The sequence below is a fragment of the Notamacropus eugenii genome, chromosome 2, assembly GCF_028372415.1.
Source record: "Notamacropus eugenii isolate mMacEug1 chromosome 2, mMacEug1.pri_v2, whole genome shotgun sequence".
In the NCBI taxonomy this organism is placed as follows: Eukaryota; Metazoa; Chordata; class Mammalia; order Diprotodontia; family Macropodidae; genus Notamacropus; species Notamacropus eugenii.
The window spans coordinates 467,733,614-467,749,704 of NC_092873.1; the positions used below are offsets into that span (position 1 = coordinate 467,733,614).

General features: G+C 39.7%; 1 protein-coding gene across 1 annotated transcript in view; it reads left to right on the plus strand.

Moving 5' to 3' along the window:
* The window catches only part of SEC16B (SEC16 homolog B, endoplasmic reticulum export factor), a 77,172-nt gene that overhangs the window by 20,929 nt on the left and 40,152 nt on the right, over positions 1–16,091 (plus strand). Inside the window, 6 exon segments of the mRNA XM_072648558.1 lie at positions 1,866–1,986; positions 4,540–4,687; positions 5,768–5,916; positions 7,918–7,979; positions 8,953–9,088; positions 9,963–10,193. Coding sequence (XP_072504659.1) covers positions 1,866–1,986; positions 4,540–4,687; positions 5,768–5,916; positions 7,918–7,979; positions 8,953–9,088; positions 9,963–10,193 — 847 coding nt within the window.

Here is a 16,091-nt window from a genome sequence, read left to right on the forward strand (position 1 = left end):
GGCACTGTGCTAAACTCAGGAGATAGAAAGAAAGACAAAAACCAGTTCCTTCTCCCTAGAAACTCATAGTCTAGTGGGAGAGACAAGGAGATATATACAGGATAAATTGGGTACAATCTCAGAGGGAAGATGCTATGATTAAAGAGGTCTGTTGAATGTTCTGGGTAGAAGGTGGGATTATAGCTGAGGCTTGAAGGAAGCCAGGGAAGCCAGGAAGTAGAGATGAAAAGGGAACATTTTCCAGGCATAAAGACAGACATTGAAAATGTTCAGAGAATGTTGTGTTTGAGGGATGGTTAGGGAACTAGTGTCACTAAATCATAGAGCATATTGGGGAGGAGTGTAAGATGTAAGAAAACTAGAAAGGTAGGAGGGGGCCAGGTGATGAAAGGCTTTAAAAACCAAAAAGAGGATTTTATATTTGATCTTGGAGGCAGCAGGTAACCACTGGAGTTTATAGAATAGGGGAACAATATGATCAGACTGGAATTTTAGGAAGATCAGTTTGACAGCTGAGTGGAGGACTGATTGTAAGGCTGTACAACAAGCTATTGCAATAGTCCAGGTGTAAGATAATTAGAACTTGCATCATAGTGGTGGTAGTGTCAGGTACATGGATAAAGACCAGGTTGAACCTTGAGAATCTATTTAGGTTTAGAATGCCCCAGGAGACCTCATCTAGCCTTTCATGATGGACTCTTGGGAGAAGAGACTAAGGATTTAGTTCACTCTGGGTCATCGTCCCGTGCTGGAAGGTCTCCTGGAAGAGAACACAATTTAGTGTTATCAGTCTGAGAGAGGCAGCTTGGCATATGTCTCAAGAGAGCTAGCCTTAGATTTAGGAAGGTCTGGGTTCAAGTCTTGCCTGATATGTGACTGCTTGGTCATGGACAAATCATTTAACCTCTGAGTGCTCTAGGACAGTGGAGTCAAACTCAAGCACAACTGGATCCTGGTCAGCCTCATATTGACTTAGAAAACCACACATTAACATTATCTATGTTGTGTTGTATTTTTATTTAGTTTGTTAAACATTTCCCAATTACATCTTATTCTGGTTCTGTCAGCACTACAGCAAGGAGCTGTGTTTGACACCTCTGCTCTAGGTAATTCTATAAGATTATAAATGGCAGAAAAGTCTTGATCTACACTGATGGAGGGAGTTTCCTCACTGGAATTTCTTCACACTAATAGAAGGACAGGTGGTCCTTAATTGTTATTTTCTGCATTGACTTGGCCTTTATAATGTTCTTATGGTTAGGCATGATCTGGGCCTAGGATGCTCATCTTGTTCTGGACCAATAGTATCAAAGATGGGTTACCATCAAACTGGCCTCTGGGATGAAGAATAGAGACCATGGAGGAAGAGAGAAAGAAAAGAAGGCAGAAATCCATCTGTGCTGGTGTCTTTACTCAGCTGAGTCCCTCTAAATCTAAGTACTTTTGTTTAAATTGAAGACAACTTAGACCAAGAGAGAAGACTTGGACTTACTCCGGGCACCAAGCAGATTATAGATTTTTTCTTATTTGTTGAATTACTATGTTATGAAGGTCAATGAGGGGGAATGTCTTCATTAGAGACACAGTGGTATAATACAAAGAATTATATTCTGGAATTGTGAATGTAGATTCGAATCTCAACCTCTGAAGTTTATTGAATTTTATGACTTTTAGGCAGGGTACCAGATCTCCCTGGGCCTCGGTTTTCTCATCTGTTAAATAACAGGGTCATGTTAGATGGGCTGTGAGATCCTTCTTGCTCTAGAGCTCGTGTCCTTTGCTTCTCTTGGTACTCAGCAAAATACCACCTTATTTGTGTTTGCTTAGTGCTGGTTCCTCACCAGTCTTTGTCCCCCTTACTGCAGGTCTAAAAGTTATGATATGTACAAAGAAAGTCCAGTTTCTGATTCTGCCAGGCAAGAAAAGCCAGGGGAAGGGGAACTGCAGCAGAGCACCATGGAAGGCATCAACACGCGGCTCAGTGAGGTAGCTAACCTGCTGGGACATGGAAGTTCTTGACCTGAAGTGTCATGATTATAAAGCTACTACCTTCATTCTCAGTATGCAGTGTCTTCTTGACTCTCTCCAGCAACTGACACTCTGTAGAGTCCTGGCCACATTCAGCTTGATCAGGGTTCTCTACTTCTAAATTCCACATGTAAAGTCTAATCCAGGGCAGCCAGGTGGCACAGAGGATAGAGTGCCAGTCCTGGGGTCAGGAAGACTCATCTTCCTGAGTTCAAAGCTGGCCTCAGAGACTCACTAGCTGTGTGACTCTGGGCAAGTCATTTAACCTTCTTTGCCTCAGTTTCCTCATCTGTAAAATGAGCTGGAGAAGGAAATGACAAACAACTTTAGTATCTTTACAAAAAAAAACAAACCCAAATGGGGTTATGAAGAGTTGGGCACAAATGAAAAATGACTGCAACAAATCTTCCTCTTTCCCTTGAGATTCAGTTTCTTTCTATGTTTAGGTTCTCATTAGATTATGAGCTCTTTGAGGACAGGGACTGTCTTTTGCCTTTCTTTGTATTCTTAGAGCTTAGTATGGTTTCTGTCATATAGTGTTGTTGAGTCATTTCAGTTGTATTTGACTCTTCATGATCCCATTTGGGTTTTTGTTTTTGTTTTTGGCAGAGATACTGGAGGGGTTTGTCATTTCCTTGTACAGCTCATTTTACAGATGAGGAAATTGAGACAAATAGGGTTAAGTGACTTGCCCAGGGTAACACAGCTAGGAAATGTCTGAAGCCAGATTTGAACTTAGGAAGATGAGTCTTTCTGACTTCAGGCCTAGCACTCTCTCCACTGTGTTGCCTAGCCAGTATGAGGTATTCAAGAGGACCAGTACCTCTGATGTGAGGCCTTGCTGAACCCTTTTCAGGGCTGCTTTTTGGCTTTTGATGCCCACCTGATTCACCCAATTCTCTCACATGTGACTCCAAGAAATTGTAGCATGTATAGTGACAAATTGTCTCAACAAACAGGCTAAAGTAGTTGAGGGTAGTTGATAGACCTCAAATCTTTCAGTGAGTTAGGGAGATGTCTACCCCAACCATGTGAAAACTTTCCCTGGCAGAATGGGCAGATGAGAACAATTTGTTTCAATAATCACGAAGGTAGCTGAAGCAGGCACTGTGGAGTGGTTAGAGCTGGGTCAGGCATAGAAGATGCCAGGGTCATCCATTGCATTCTGGGCCATTTCCAGTCATCTTGACTTTTGTCCTGCCACTGGACTTTGATGACTCAGGAAGGGAGAGTGAGGCTGATGACTCTGCAATTCTGCCTCACTTAAATCCAATTCATTGATCCTCTTAGAAACCAAAAGATAAACAGCAACAACAAACTCTTAAAAAATGTTTACTAACTGTGTATAAGCTCTTTTCCTCCAGTAGGATGTAAGACAGGGACTATTTTCTTTTTCATTTTGTATTTCTAGGGCCTAACTAGCACAGGGCCTGGCCCATAGTTGACCAGGGGCTCTCAAACTTATTTTTTGACTCACAGAACAGTTCTTTTCTCTGTGTGATGAAAGAGAACACTGGAGAGAATTGGGAGACACAGACACATGCTCTTGCCTGGATATGTTCCATACAATCTGCGATATGCCTAATAAGAACCCAGAGAACTGGCAATATGGTGGCAGTGTTCCGGGCAACTCTTTGAGAACTACTCTAGTACGGCATGTCATAAATGTTTGTGGAGTTAATTAAATTGGCCTCTTGCCCTTGAACTCACGTAGATCAGCAGTTTGTTCCTCTCAGGGATCTGTGAACCATTAGAATATTTCAATTTAGATAGGAAGACAGAGTCACACATTCTATCTACCCCGGCTAGTGTGCACCTCTCCCCAGAATACCTATGATTCTTACAATAAGTTCCAAACAATTTAGTGATCTTTTCCTATTCTGTATTATGTGGTTTCATGTGTGTTGGTCTTACTTTCTTATTTAAGCTGTAAATTTCCCAAAGTCAAGGGCTATTCCTTATGATTCTGTATCCTTTACAAATGGCCCACTCATGAGTGTGGCTAGAACCTGATGAAAATGCTTAACAAATATAAATTTAATATTTAAACTATTTAACAAAATAATTTAATATTATTTGACAAAATAAATTAAGAACTATTTAAGAAAACAAATGAAAACACAATAAATCATAAATGACATCATATTTTAAAACTAAATCAATCAGTAGCCCATAGGGATTCTTATATATGGATTAGTGACCCAATTTTCTATTCTGGCTTAACACAGCCGCTTAACAGTGTCTCGCTCAGTAAATACTTGGTGGATTGAACTCCTTTCTTGACAATGAATCCTTCACAGTATTTACTAGGGAATTGGAATTTTGATTCTCTAAAAAAAGCCATCGGGAGGGAGAGGACTCTGCAAAGATCTACTCAGCTGATGCAGTCCTATCTTCTCAGTGTATTTCCATTGTCCAGTGCTTAGCATAGTATCTGGCACATAGTAGGTGCTTAATCAATGTTTACTGATTGATTGATTGTTAACTTTTTTTTTTTTTTTAAATTTCCAGGTTTCATTGGTTGGTGAGTCCAGTTTGCTTCAGCAGTATAAGGAGTCAGGTCTTAGCTCCAGCAGCTATGAGCTCAGCCAGTACATGTTGGATTCTTCTGATCAGTTTGATACCACCCCTTTAAAGACCTGGAGTCCTGTTCAGACAGGTAGCAGCAACATGGGTCTGCTAATTCTCTAGTAAAATATAAGCTCCTTGAGGGCAGGGATTGTTATTTTTTATTTTGCCTTTGTCCGGGGTGCCTACCATAGAATGAGCATAAAGTAAATGCTTAATAAATCTTCCTAATGGGCTGATCTCATTGGCTTCCGCAGTATGGATTTTAATTATGATGTTAATCTGAGGCTCCTATCTCTTGTCTAGTTACCACATAATAAAGACCGTTATTATTAATGCTTAGAGGGTGGTACTACTTCCAGCCATCTTGTGTTTGGCATTTGAATGGAGGTCCACTTGGGAGATGAGATAGTAAAAGATATTTCTTTACCTAGATAGGAAAATCTATCTAAAAGGAGACTCCCAGAAAGGAGGGATCTGAAAGTGGTGGAGCGAGTGAAGGTCACCTCCAAAGCAAAATGACTTTTCTGGGATGATGACTTCTCAGAGCAATGGAATCTCAAGAACCAGGGATTTTGCATGTTTTGTAGCAAGCGTCTTTCTTCCTCATTTGAAGAAAGAATTTGTTGGGTATCATTTAGGACTGATAACTAAACCTTGTAACATGTTTGGAATAGGTCTGGTCTATCGAGGTACTAGAGCAGGGGTTCTAAACCTGGAGTTTATGAACAAACATTTATTAAGTACCTACTATGTGCCAGGTATTGTGCTAAGCCCTGGGAATGCAAATAAGAGTAAAAAGGGTCCGTGAACTCAAGGACATACAGTCTCATATAAATATCAAAAATTTTCATAACCACATTTCAACATAATTGATTTCTTTTGTAATGCTATGTACTCTGTTTTATGCATTTAAAAGCACTTTTTTTTTCCTCTGAGAAAGCATTTGTAGATGTCCTCAGACTGCAAAAGTGGTCAATGGTACAAAAACATTTTTAAAAAACCCTGTTCTGGAACCTAGCCCCAATTAGCTCTCATTTCTTTTATTTAAGGCTGTGTCAATTTTTCTTGCCCATTCAGAATCTTCCCCCAGCTGTCATTGCCATAGCAATGTCTTGCAACTCAAGGCAACAGCGTCTAACCATGATTATCCTTGTGTATCTCTGGTTAGAAGATGCATCCGTTGGTCCTGTGGATCCCATGAAATTCTTCATCGCCCACATGCCTGTGTGCTTTGGGCCAGGAGGTCAGCTGGTACTGGTGCGCCCCAGCCATCCAGCTGATGGGCAGACAGCGCTTGTGGAAATGCACAGTTTGGAGGTAAAATTGTTAGTACCTTTCTCCCCGCTATCACACGTACATTCTGGGTACATTCCTGCTCTTAATTTCTTCTTATACCCTTCGGAGTCTCAATTGCTGACCACACATAGAGATGTTGATCTACTTTCATGGGAAACAGGGACAAAGCAGTTTTTAGCTTATCAAATGAGGTATTTGCAAAATGCTTTGTCCGGTGCCCGGTACATTTGTTGTTCAGTTGTGTCTGACTCTTTCTGACCCTATTTGAGATTTTCTTGGCAAAGGTACTGGTCATTTTCTTCTCCAGTTCATTTTACAAATAAGAAAACTGAGACAGAGTTAAGTGATTTGCCCAGGGTCACACAACCAGTAAATGTCTAAGGCTAGAGTTGAACTCACAAAGATGAGATTTCCTGACAGTAGGCCTGTGTTCTATCCACTGAGCCACCATCATTTTACAGTTTCATAAATTAAGATACTGAAAACTTTAGTGACTTGCCCATCACTCTATAACTAGAAAGCCTCAGAGATAGAATCGGAATCCAGATCTCCCTAACTCCAAATTAGCATTCTATCGACTACCCCACACTAGCCTAGGTTCAGTTTTCCCTTGATATGCTACCAGCATACTACTTCACACCGAAATGTACCTCATTCTTCAACTGGATAGAGAGGCCATGTTACGACTTAGTGGTGATCTGAATCACAAGGAACTGGATTGTGTAGAGTTCCATTTTTGGGCAAGCATTACAGCTTAGTTGAGTGCCCTGGAATTTGAATTTCTTTCCCAGATCTTTATCATAAGAAACTGTGATTACAGTAAAGCTTGGGAAGAGGAAGCAGGATCCTTCATTTCAAACATGGTACAGCAGGAAATATTCTGAATTTTGAGTTGGAGGACCTGTGTCCAACTCTTGGCTTTTCCACTTGCGAGCTACGTGTTTCTCATCTGTAAAATGAAGGGACTGTACTAGATGTGAGGTCCCCTTCAGTTTGGAATCTAAGGTCTTATTTTTTAAGCTACCTAATATGAACCATTTTATTTTATTTTTAAAATTTAATATTTTATTTTTCCTCAGTTACATGTAAAAATAAATTTTTAACATTTGTTGAAAAATTCTTTTGAGTTCCAAATTCTCTCCCACCCTCTCTCCCCTCCCATCACTGAGAAGACATTGATATAGGTAATACATATGTAGTCATGCAAAACATATTTCTATGTTAGTCGTATTGTGAAAGAAAACACAGTTTAAAAACCACAAGAAGAATAAAGAACAAGTATGCATTGATCTGCATTCAAGACTTCATCGGTTCTTTCTCTGGAGACGGATAGCATCTTTTTCATTATGAGTCCTTCAGAATTGTCCAGGATTGTTGTATGGCTGAGAATAGCTAAGCCACTCACACACACTTGATCATTGTACAATCGTGTGATTACTGGATACAGCTGTTCTGCTCATTTCACTTTATATCAGTTCATGTAAGTCTCTGAGGTCTTGTGACCTGAAGTTGGAGGTTCTTAGCTTTAACTGCCTGTTCTGCCTGTTACATTTGAGGTAATAAGAACAGCTCACTTGCCAAAGTTCGTTGAAAATTACAAATCTCAACCTATAAAAATTCTTTGGGGTGAGTTGTGCAAGTGTTAGTAGCTCCATTTTACAGATGAGGAAACTGAGGTGCCAGTAGAGAAAGTAGCTTGTCCATTGACTCATCTGTCTATAACAGCTATAAATCCATAATCCTATCAACCAGCTAGTAAGTTAAGTGGCAGAACCAGGATTTCCAGATTCTCGAATCCTGCCTTCTACAATGCGGCATCTCCATTTATTAAAAAAGCTAGTTGCTTCTATTAGCATTTTGTTTCAAGTTGGGACGATCTTGCCTAATTAGCTGAAATGTTCCAGAATGATGTTTTTTCAATCATTCTCTCTGGCTAAGGGAGACTGGCCAAAACCTTGGCACCCACCGGCCAGGTGGAGCAGGGCATTAGATGGGCAGAGGGAATCTGCTTTTGTTTTCCAGATTTTCCTTAATGACACCGAGGAACAGGAAGAGCTGAGAGCTTTCTCAGGACCTCTGATCAGGTAAAATTCCTGCAAGACTTTCTGAGTCAGGCTTCTTTGTTAGCCAGAGGTCTGTCCCTTTTGTTCATGGCTCATGTGTTTGATTCTTGGTTGTTCCTGTTTGTCTCCAGCTTGACTTTCCTTGAAGAAAAGGTTCAGTAATGGATAATGAAGCAAACCCTTTTGTATTACAGCACAGAGCCAAATGTGTCATTGTCTGTATTGATTTCATCATTTGTAGCTAAAGAGAACAAGAAAACATAAGTCTAAAAGGAAGAGACCACCTACGGAAAAAAAATCAATTAAAATTTGCAAAGATCCCTCAAGGAAATTCTAGGGCTCGAAATGAGTGACAGCAGATGGATATTAGAATAGCACACCACTGTCAGAGGGGATTCTGGGAAATTGCCAACAAGTGAATTAATGTTTAAAAAAAAATAGCCTGGCTCCCACTAGGGAGAAGATGCATGATGGAACTGAGCAGTCGGACTAATCAGCTCAATGTGCATTCCAAGAGGAGAAAAAAAGCCAGTGTATTTCTATGGCCTTGGGGTGTTCTCCTTTAGTTCTAAGTGATTAAAGGCCTTGTTTTTTATGGCATATGGCTATGGGAGAATAGTGGAAAGATCATTGAATTCTGAACCAGGAAATCTAGATTCAGGTCTCATCTCTGTCACTAGGTAAGTTTAGGCAAGTCCCTTAGCCTCTCTGGGCCTCAGTTTACTCATCTGGAAAATAGGGGTTAGATCCTATGATTCGTATTGGCTTGAACATCCTCTTTCCTTGGGGTGTCAGTTTCCTTGTAGGCAGACTCCTCCTCCCTGGATTTATGTGGCCAGGCTTTTGGAGAAATCCTCACTCATCTAGTTAACTTCATAGACAGGACCTAATCTTCTTCCCTGAGGCATCTTTCAGCAGCTTAAGTACACTTGCCTTGAATCTTCTAGGAGTTGACTCCCAGGGGCTAACTCTACTTCTTGGGTTACTCCCACAGGGATGATGTGCACAAGGTGGACGTGATGTTGTTTTGCCAGCAGAAGGCAGCTTTGAGTTCCAAGGCTCAGACACCAAGGGGTAGGGACCTGGCCCTGCTCTGGAAGTTGCTGGTCCTCCTTTGTCGGCAGAATGGAGTACGTAGAAAAGCAGCCCTACTTAGAGCAGATGGCAATGGAAAGGCTGGGTTTTGAGTCATTTGGTTTGGATAAAGCTCAGTTAATTTCATGGACATTCATGACAAAATGTCAGAAGCAAAGAATTGCTCTAGGACAAAAAATGCTTATAAATTATTGTTATTTTTGGTCTAGATCTGTGAATTCATCAGGATAGGAAACTCCTAGTGTGGGGACTCCCTCTACTGACAGAGGCTGGTAACAGCTAGTATGTGGAGTCTTAGAGGGCTGATTGGGTCACTGGGAAGTTGTGACATTCCCTTGTTTCATAGTTAGAAAATATCAGAAACAAGACTTGAACCCAGGTCTTCTGACCCTCAAGGATGACCCTGTATCCTCTGCACTGCACACATACCAATTTAAAATGTGAACCCTTCCATTTACATCCCAAGACTGTGGATGATGGTTCAGCCTGGTAATAACCCCACAAAAGTTATTTTTTCTTTAACTTGCTCCTGATGGCCTTCCAGAGAAGTCATGGCTGTTGGCATCAGTGTTAGTGCGGGATGAATGTTGAAGAATGGTTAGCCAAGTGATTTATGAGAAACATTACTCCTGTGCAAGTGTGTGTGTGAGTGTGTGTGTGTGTGTATGTGTGTGTATGTGCATGTGTGTATGTGTGTGTGTGTGTGCGTGTACACACGGATGGTGGTGTGGAGTGGGGTGGAGTAGAGGAAGGTAGAGTAAATAACTTTTCTCTTATTATATAACTCTTTTAGAAAGGGCAAGGCCCAGATGTCATTGTTTTCTTAGCCTGACCCATAGATTAGGATCACCCTAGACTGTTACTGGACTCTTGTAATAGGCCTCATGATTTATTCTCTTTGCTCTGAAGTCAATGGTGGGGTCAGATGTAGCTGAACTGTTGATGCAAGACTGCAAGAAGTTGGAGAAATATAAAAGACAAGCCCCTGTAGCTAACCTGATCAACTTGACCGATGAAGATTGGCCAGTACCAAGCTCTGGGATACCTAACCTGATCACTGGTGAGATTCCACCCAGCATACAGACATCAGCACAGATTATTGAGAAATTCACTAAACTTCTCTTCTATGGAAGAAAGAAGGCAAGTAATCTCTAATTTTAAGCTTAAATTCCACAAGGAGTTTTATTTTTAAAGCAGTCTAGACAGGTGTGGGTTGCTAGATGACTTCTGGGTAGTGTAGTGGATAGAGCACCAGGTCTGGAATCAGGAAGATTCATCTTTCTGAGCTCAAATATGGCCTTAGGTGCCTACTAGATGTGTGCCCCTGGGTAAGTCACTTAACCCTACTGACCTCAGTTTCCTCATCTGTAAAATGACAAAGGACTACAATATCTCTGCCAAAAAACCCCCAAATAGGGTCACGAGGAGTCAGACATGACTGAAATAACTGAACAACAATAGGGTGATTTAGTAAAATTTTTAAAAAAATGTTGAGGGGACATTATAGGGATTCCTTGAGCAGTGATATATGTTGGAGTCTCATGATTGAAACAGTCCAGTCATATAAGAGGGTGACAGGTTTTGACTAGCACAAAGTATTGGGCAGCTAGGTGCTGCAGTGGATAGAGCACCAGTGGGAGAGTCAGGAGGACCTGAGTTTAAATCTCACCTCAGACACTTGACACTCACTAGCTGTGTGACCTTGGGCAAGTCACTTAACCCCAACTGCCTCATCTTGGATCATCTTCAGTCATTCTGATGAATATCTGGTCACTGGATTCAGATGGCTCTGGAAGAGAAGTGAGGCTGGTGACCTGCCTGTGCAGGTCCCTCCCTTACTCAAAACAGTCAAGTGCAAGTCATGTCATTATTTCTCTGAGGGAATGGTCTTCTTTGGCAACGAAGGACAAACACACACAGCACAAAGAAGATTTGGTAACCTAAGGGGCCAAACATCAGTTTCTTTACATGGTAGTTCCTTCCTTCCTTCCTTCCTCCCTCCCTCCCTCCCTGACTTCCTTCCTTTTCCCCCCACAGCTTCTTAGAGTGCCTATGACACTGTGTGAGGTTAACTTTTGAGGTGCTAAGTGACTTGCCTAGGGAAACACAGACAGTATGTGTCAGAAGCTGGACTTAAGCCTGGATCTTCCTGACTCTGAGGCTGAGGCCTGCTCTCTAGCCATAATCTCTCTCTCTCCCTCTCTCTCTGAAAGGACTAAATGGAGAGTTGTTTAGGATGATCAATTTCTTTACACCTGGAGGTAAAATTAGCTCATTAGCTCATTAGTGTCCTCAAATGACAAATTTCCTGGCATTGAGGAAATAATGGGTAAAACTAGCACAGCTCTTTACACACATCCACCGTTTAATAAATATTTGTTGAATGAATCTACACTTTAAGGAAAAGTTAGATCCATTTCCTCTCTCATGGAGTCATTGACATGATAGATTCAGCCTTAGAGAGGTGTGAATATTGTCCCTGACAGTAGCTGTTAGAGCATGTAACCTTTACTCGTTATTAATTTAACATCAACACTGTGCCTGTGGGCCCAGGCCCATGGATCCTGCTTTTAGTTTGCTTCTTTGAAGAGCTGGTTAAGTCCAGTATTGGGATTAAAGTTATAGCACTGGTATTTCCTCTGCTGCTTCTCGTGTATTAGACAGAGATTTTTTGACCTTTGCTAAGGTCAAGGGTATTTGACTTGGCTAAATCTGAAGAATGGTTACCATCTGCTAGCCAGAGGTTCTTGGGAAGTGGAGGAAGGGGAGGAGGAAGCTAGTAGAAGAAATAATCAGTTGGGTGGTACAGTGGATAGAGTACTGGGCCTGAAGTTAGGAAGACCTGAGTTCAAATCCAGCCTCAAACACTAGCTGTATGACCCTGAGCAAGTCTCTGAACCTCTGCTTGCCTCAGTTTCCTCATATGCAAAAAGGGAATAATACATATTGCCTGCCTTCTCAGTGGGTGTGGGAGGAAGCAAAAGGGAGGGAGAGAATTTGGAATTCAAAATTTAAAAAGAAGAGAGTGTTAAAATAAATAATACCTTGAAAATATCATAAACAGTGAAAAAAAGTGGTACTCAAAGCACCCATCTCCCAGGGTTGTTATGAAGATCAAATGTGATAACATTTATAAGTGCTATATGTATAAATGCTTTTACTTATGTGGGGAGGGGCAGAGGGAGGAGTAGGAAAAAGTATTATTAAGTATATCCTATGTATCAGGCAGTGTCTCTTTAATGTTACTATGTGAGCTTTTTTTTCATTCAATTACAAAACATTTATCAAATGTGTACTATGCACTAGACTCTGCACACACACACACACAAGAAAAGCAATTTTTATACTTAATACCTTATACTTAATTAAATGGTTTTTATTTTTTCCAATTTTTAAACATTTTAATTTAAAGTTTTGAGTTCCAAATTCTATTTCTCTTTCCCTCCCCTCTCCCCTAACCTGAGATGGAAAACAATCAGATATAGTTATATATGTACAATTGTATAAAACATTTCCTTATTAGTCATTTTGTATAAGAATGAAAAAAAGAAAGTGAAAAATAGCATGCTTCAATCTATATTCAATTATTATCAATTCTTTCTCTGGAGGCAGATAGTTAGCCTCATCATTGGTCCTTTGGGATTGTCTCAGATCATTGTATTGCTGAGAATAGCTAAGTCGTTCACAGTTCTTCATCGTACAGTGTTGCTGTTACTGTGTGCAATACTCCTGGTTCTGCTCACTTCACTTTGCATCAATTTATGTAAGTCTTTCCAGGTTTTTCTGAAATCATCCTGCTTGCCATTTCTTACGGCACAATAATATTCCATTATAATCCTATACCACAGCTTATTTGACCATTCACCAGTTGATGGGCATCCATTTCATTTTCTAATTCTTAACCACCACATAAAGAGCTACTATAAATATTTTTGTACAAATGAGTCCTTTTCCAATTTTTTGGATGGTTTTGGGATATAGAACTAGCAGTAATATTGCTGGATCATAGAATATGTGCAGTATACCTTTTGGGCACAGTTACCAATTACTCTCCAGAATGGTTGGATCAGTTCACAACCCCACCAACATTGCATTAGTGTCCTAGTTTTTCCATATTCCTTCCAACATCCAACATTTTCCTTTTTTTTTTATCATATTAGCAAAACTGAGAGATGTGAGGTGGTATCTCAGAGTTGTTTTAATTTACATTTCTTTGATCAATTGTTTCTATGATCTGTGCTTTGAACCACTTGTTTCTAGCATTAGATTATTTAATTTTTAATGTCTCTTTTCATTGTCCATTATTGAATGTAATCTTTATTGCATTGTGATCTGAAAAGAATGTGTTTATTATTTCTGCTTTTTTGCATTTGGTTGTGAGGTTTTTATGTCCTCACATATGGTCAATTTTTGTGTAGGTGCCGTGTACTGCTGAGAAAAAGGTATAATCCTATCTGTTCCCATTAAATTTTTTCCAGAGAGCTATCGTATCTAACTTTTCCAGAATTTTATTCACCTCCTTAACTTCTCTCTTGTTTATTTTTTGTTAGATTTATCTAGTTCCAGAAGGGGAAAGTTGAGGTCCCCCACTAGTATAGTTTTATTATCAATTTCCTCCTATAACTCATTTGCCTTCTCCTTCAAAAATTTAGATGCTATACCATTTGGTGCATATATGTTTAATATTGATATGACTTTGTTGTCTTTGGTAACTTTCAGCAAGATATAGCTTCCTTCTTTATCTCTTTTAATTAGATCTATTTTTGCTTCTGTTTTGCCTGAGATCATGATTGCCACCCCTACTTGCTTTGTCCATCACTCCCAACCCCCATCTTCCCTTCCATTATAATAACTCTTTCGTACCTCTTTTTTTTAATTTACCCCATTCAATCTCCACCTTCCTTCCTCTTGCAATACAATTTTCTTTCTCATCCTTTTATTTTGCTTTTTGTTTTTTTTTGGTAACATCCTATCAAAGTCACCTTATATCCACACCCTACATCTACATATACTTCTCCTAATTGCTCTTATAGTAATAAAGCTGTTAAGAGTTATAAATATTATCTTGCCATATGGAAATATAAATAGTTTAACTTTATTGAATTTATTATGTTTTCTCTTTTTTGTTTTATCTTTTTATGTTTCCCTTGTGTCTTGTATTTGGAGGTCAAATTTTTTATTCAGCTCTGGTCTTTTAATTAGAAATGCTTGTAAGTCCCCTATTACATTAAATGTCAAATACCTCCCCTCCCCTCCCCCAAGATTATATTCAGTTTTTCTGGATAGGTGATTCTTGGTTGTAATCCTAACTCCTTTGTCTTCTGGTATATCATATTCCAAGTCCGCTGGTTCTTTAAAGTGAAAGCTCCCAAATCCTGTGTAATCCTGACTGTACCTTTATGCTATTTAACTTGTTTCTTTTTGGCTGTTTGCAATACTTTCCCTTTGATCTGTGAGCTCTGGAATTTGGATATGATGTTTCTTTGAGTTTCCATTTTGGGATTTCTTCCAGGCAGTGCTCAGTGGATTCTTTCAATTTTGCTTTTGCCCTCTGGTTCTACAATATCAGTGCAGTTTTCTTTGATTATTTCTTGAAAGATGTTGTCCAGGCTTAAGTTTTTTTTGGGTCATGACTTTTAGGTAGTTCAATAATTCTTATGTTATCTCTCCTGGATCTACTTTCTAGGTCAGTTTTTTTTTTTCCAATGAGAAATATCACATTTTCTTCTATTTAAATTTTTTTTTGATTTTTGCATTATCATATCTTAATGTCTCATAGAGTCATTAGTTTCCATTTGTTCAATTCTATTTTTAAGTAATTATTTTCTTCAGTGACCTTTTTAAATTCCTTTTCTATTTGTCCAATTCTATTTTTTAGGCATTTATTTTCCTCTGTAAATTTTTGTATATCTTTTCCAATATTTTTTTTTCATAATCTCTTGCATTATTCTTTTTTCTTTTCCCAATTTTTCTTCTACTTCTCTAATTTGCTTTTAATAATCTTTTTAAAGCTCTTTCAGGAATTTTGTTTAGATCTGAGACCAAATTATATTTTTTCTTTGAGGTTTCACCTGTAGGCATTTTGACACTATTGTTTTCTTCTAAGTTTATGCCTTGATACTCACTGTCACCATAATAACTTTCTATAGTCAAGTTTTTATTTTGCCTCATTTTTCTGCCTTTTTTTGGGAGGTGTTCTGATGTTTTTATTGGAGAGTTGGGTTCTGGTCCTGCACACTCTCAAGTTTTTTGTGCTGGGGCTGGTGCTGGTTTTCACTGGGCTTCGGAGCTTAGCTGTGTGCTATTTGCTTTCCCTGGAGGGTAGGTTTCCATTCTGGTTTGTATGGGAATGGGGCCTGACTGTTGGCTTCCCTAGGTTGTATGGTTTAGCTGCTGACCTGCTGCACAGATGGAGCCTTGCTGCTAGGTTGCTATGGTAACAGAGTCCTTCTGATGGCTGGCCCTGGAGGAGATATCTTATTGCTGGTCTGCCCGAGGCGTGGGTCCCTGCTGCTGGGTTGTTCCCCTTCTACTCCAGTGAGACAGACCTTTCCTGCTAGGATGGTGACCTGCTTCCATGATCCTGGATCAATTCTGAGGCAGTTTTCTAGTTGTTTGGAGGGGATCTGAGAGGGCTTCAAAGGGTTCCTTCCTCACTCTGCCACCTTGGCACCATATGTGAGTTTCTAAAAGAGCTTGTGACTTGTCCTAGTACTCCTAGTAGCTAGCACTTATATAATGCTTTAAGCTTTACAATGCTCTTTACACTTATTAACTCATTTGAACCTCCCTCCATCCTTGTAAGATAGATGCTATTGCTATTCCCATTTTACAGAAGAGGAAATTGAGGCATAGAGAAATTAAATTGCCTACTCAGGATCATACAGCTAGGGAGTATCCGAAGCAGAGTTCAAATCAGGTCTTCTGGATTCCAAGTCTTATAACTCTGCCTCACTTAAATTGAATTCACACACAACACCCCATGTTGTCACTGCTCCTCTTCCAAAATGAAGGATGAACAATGAATGTGTGAACTGC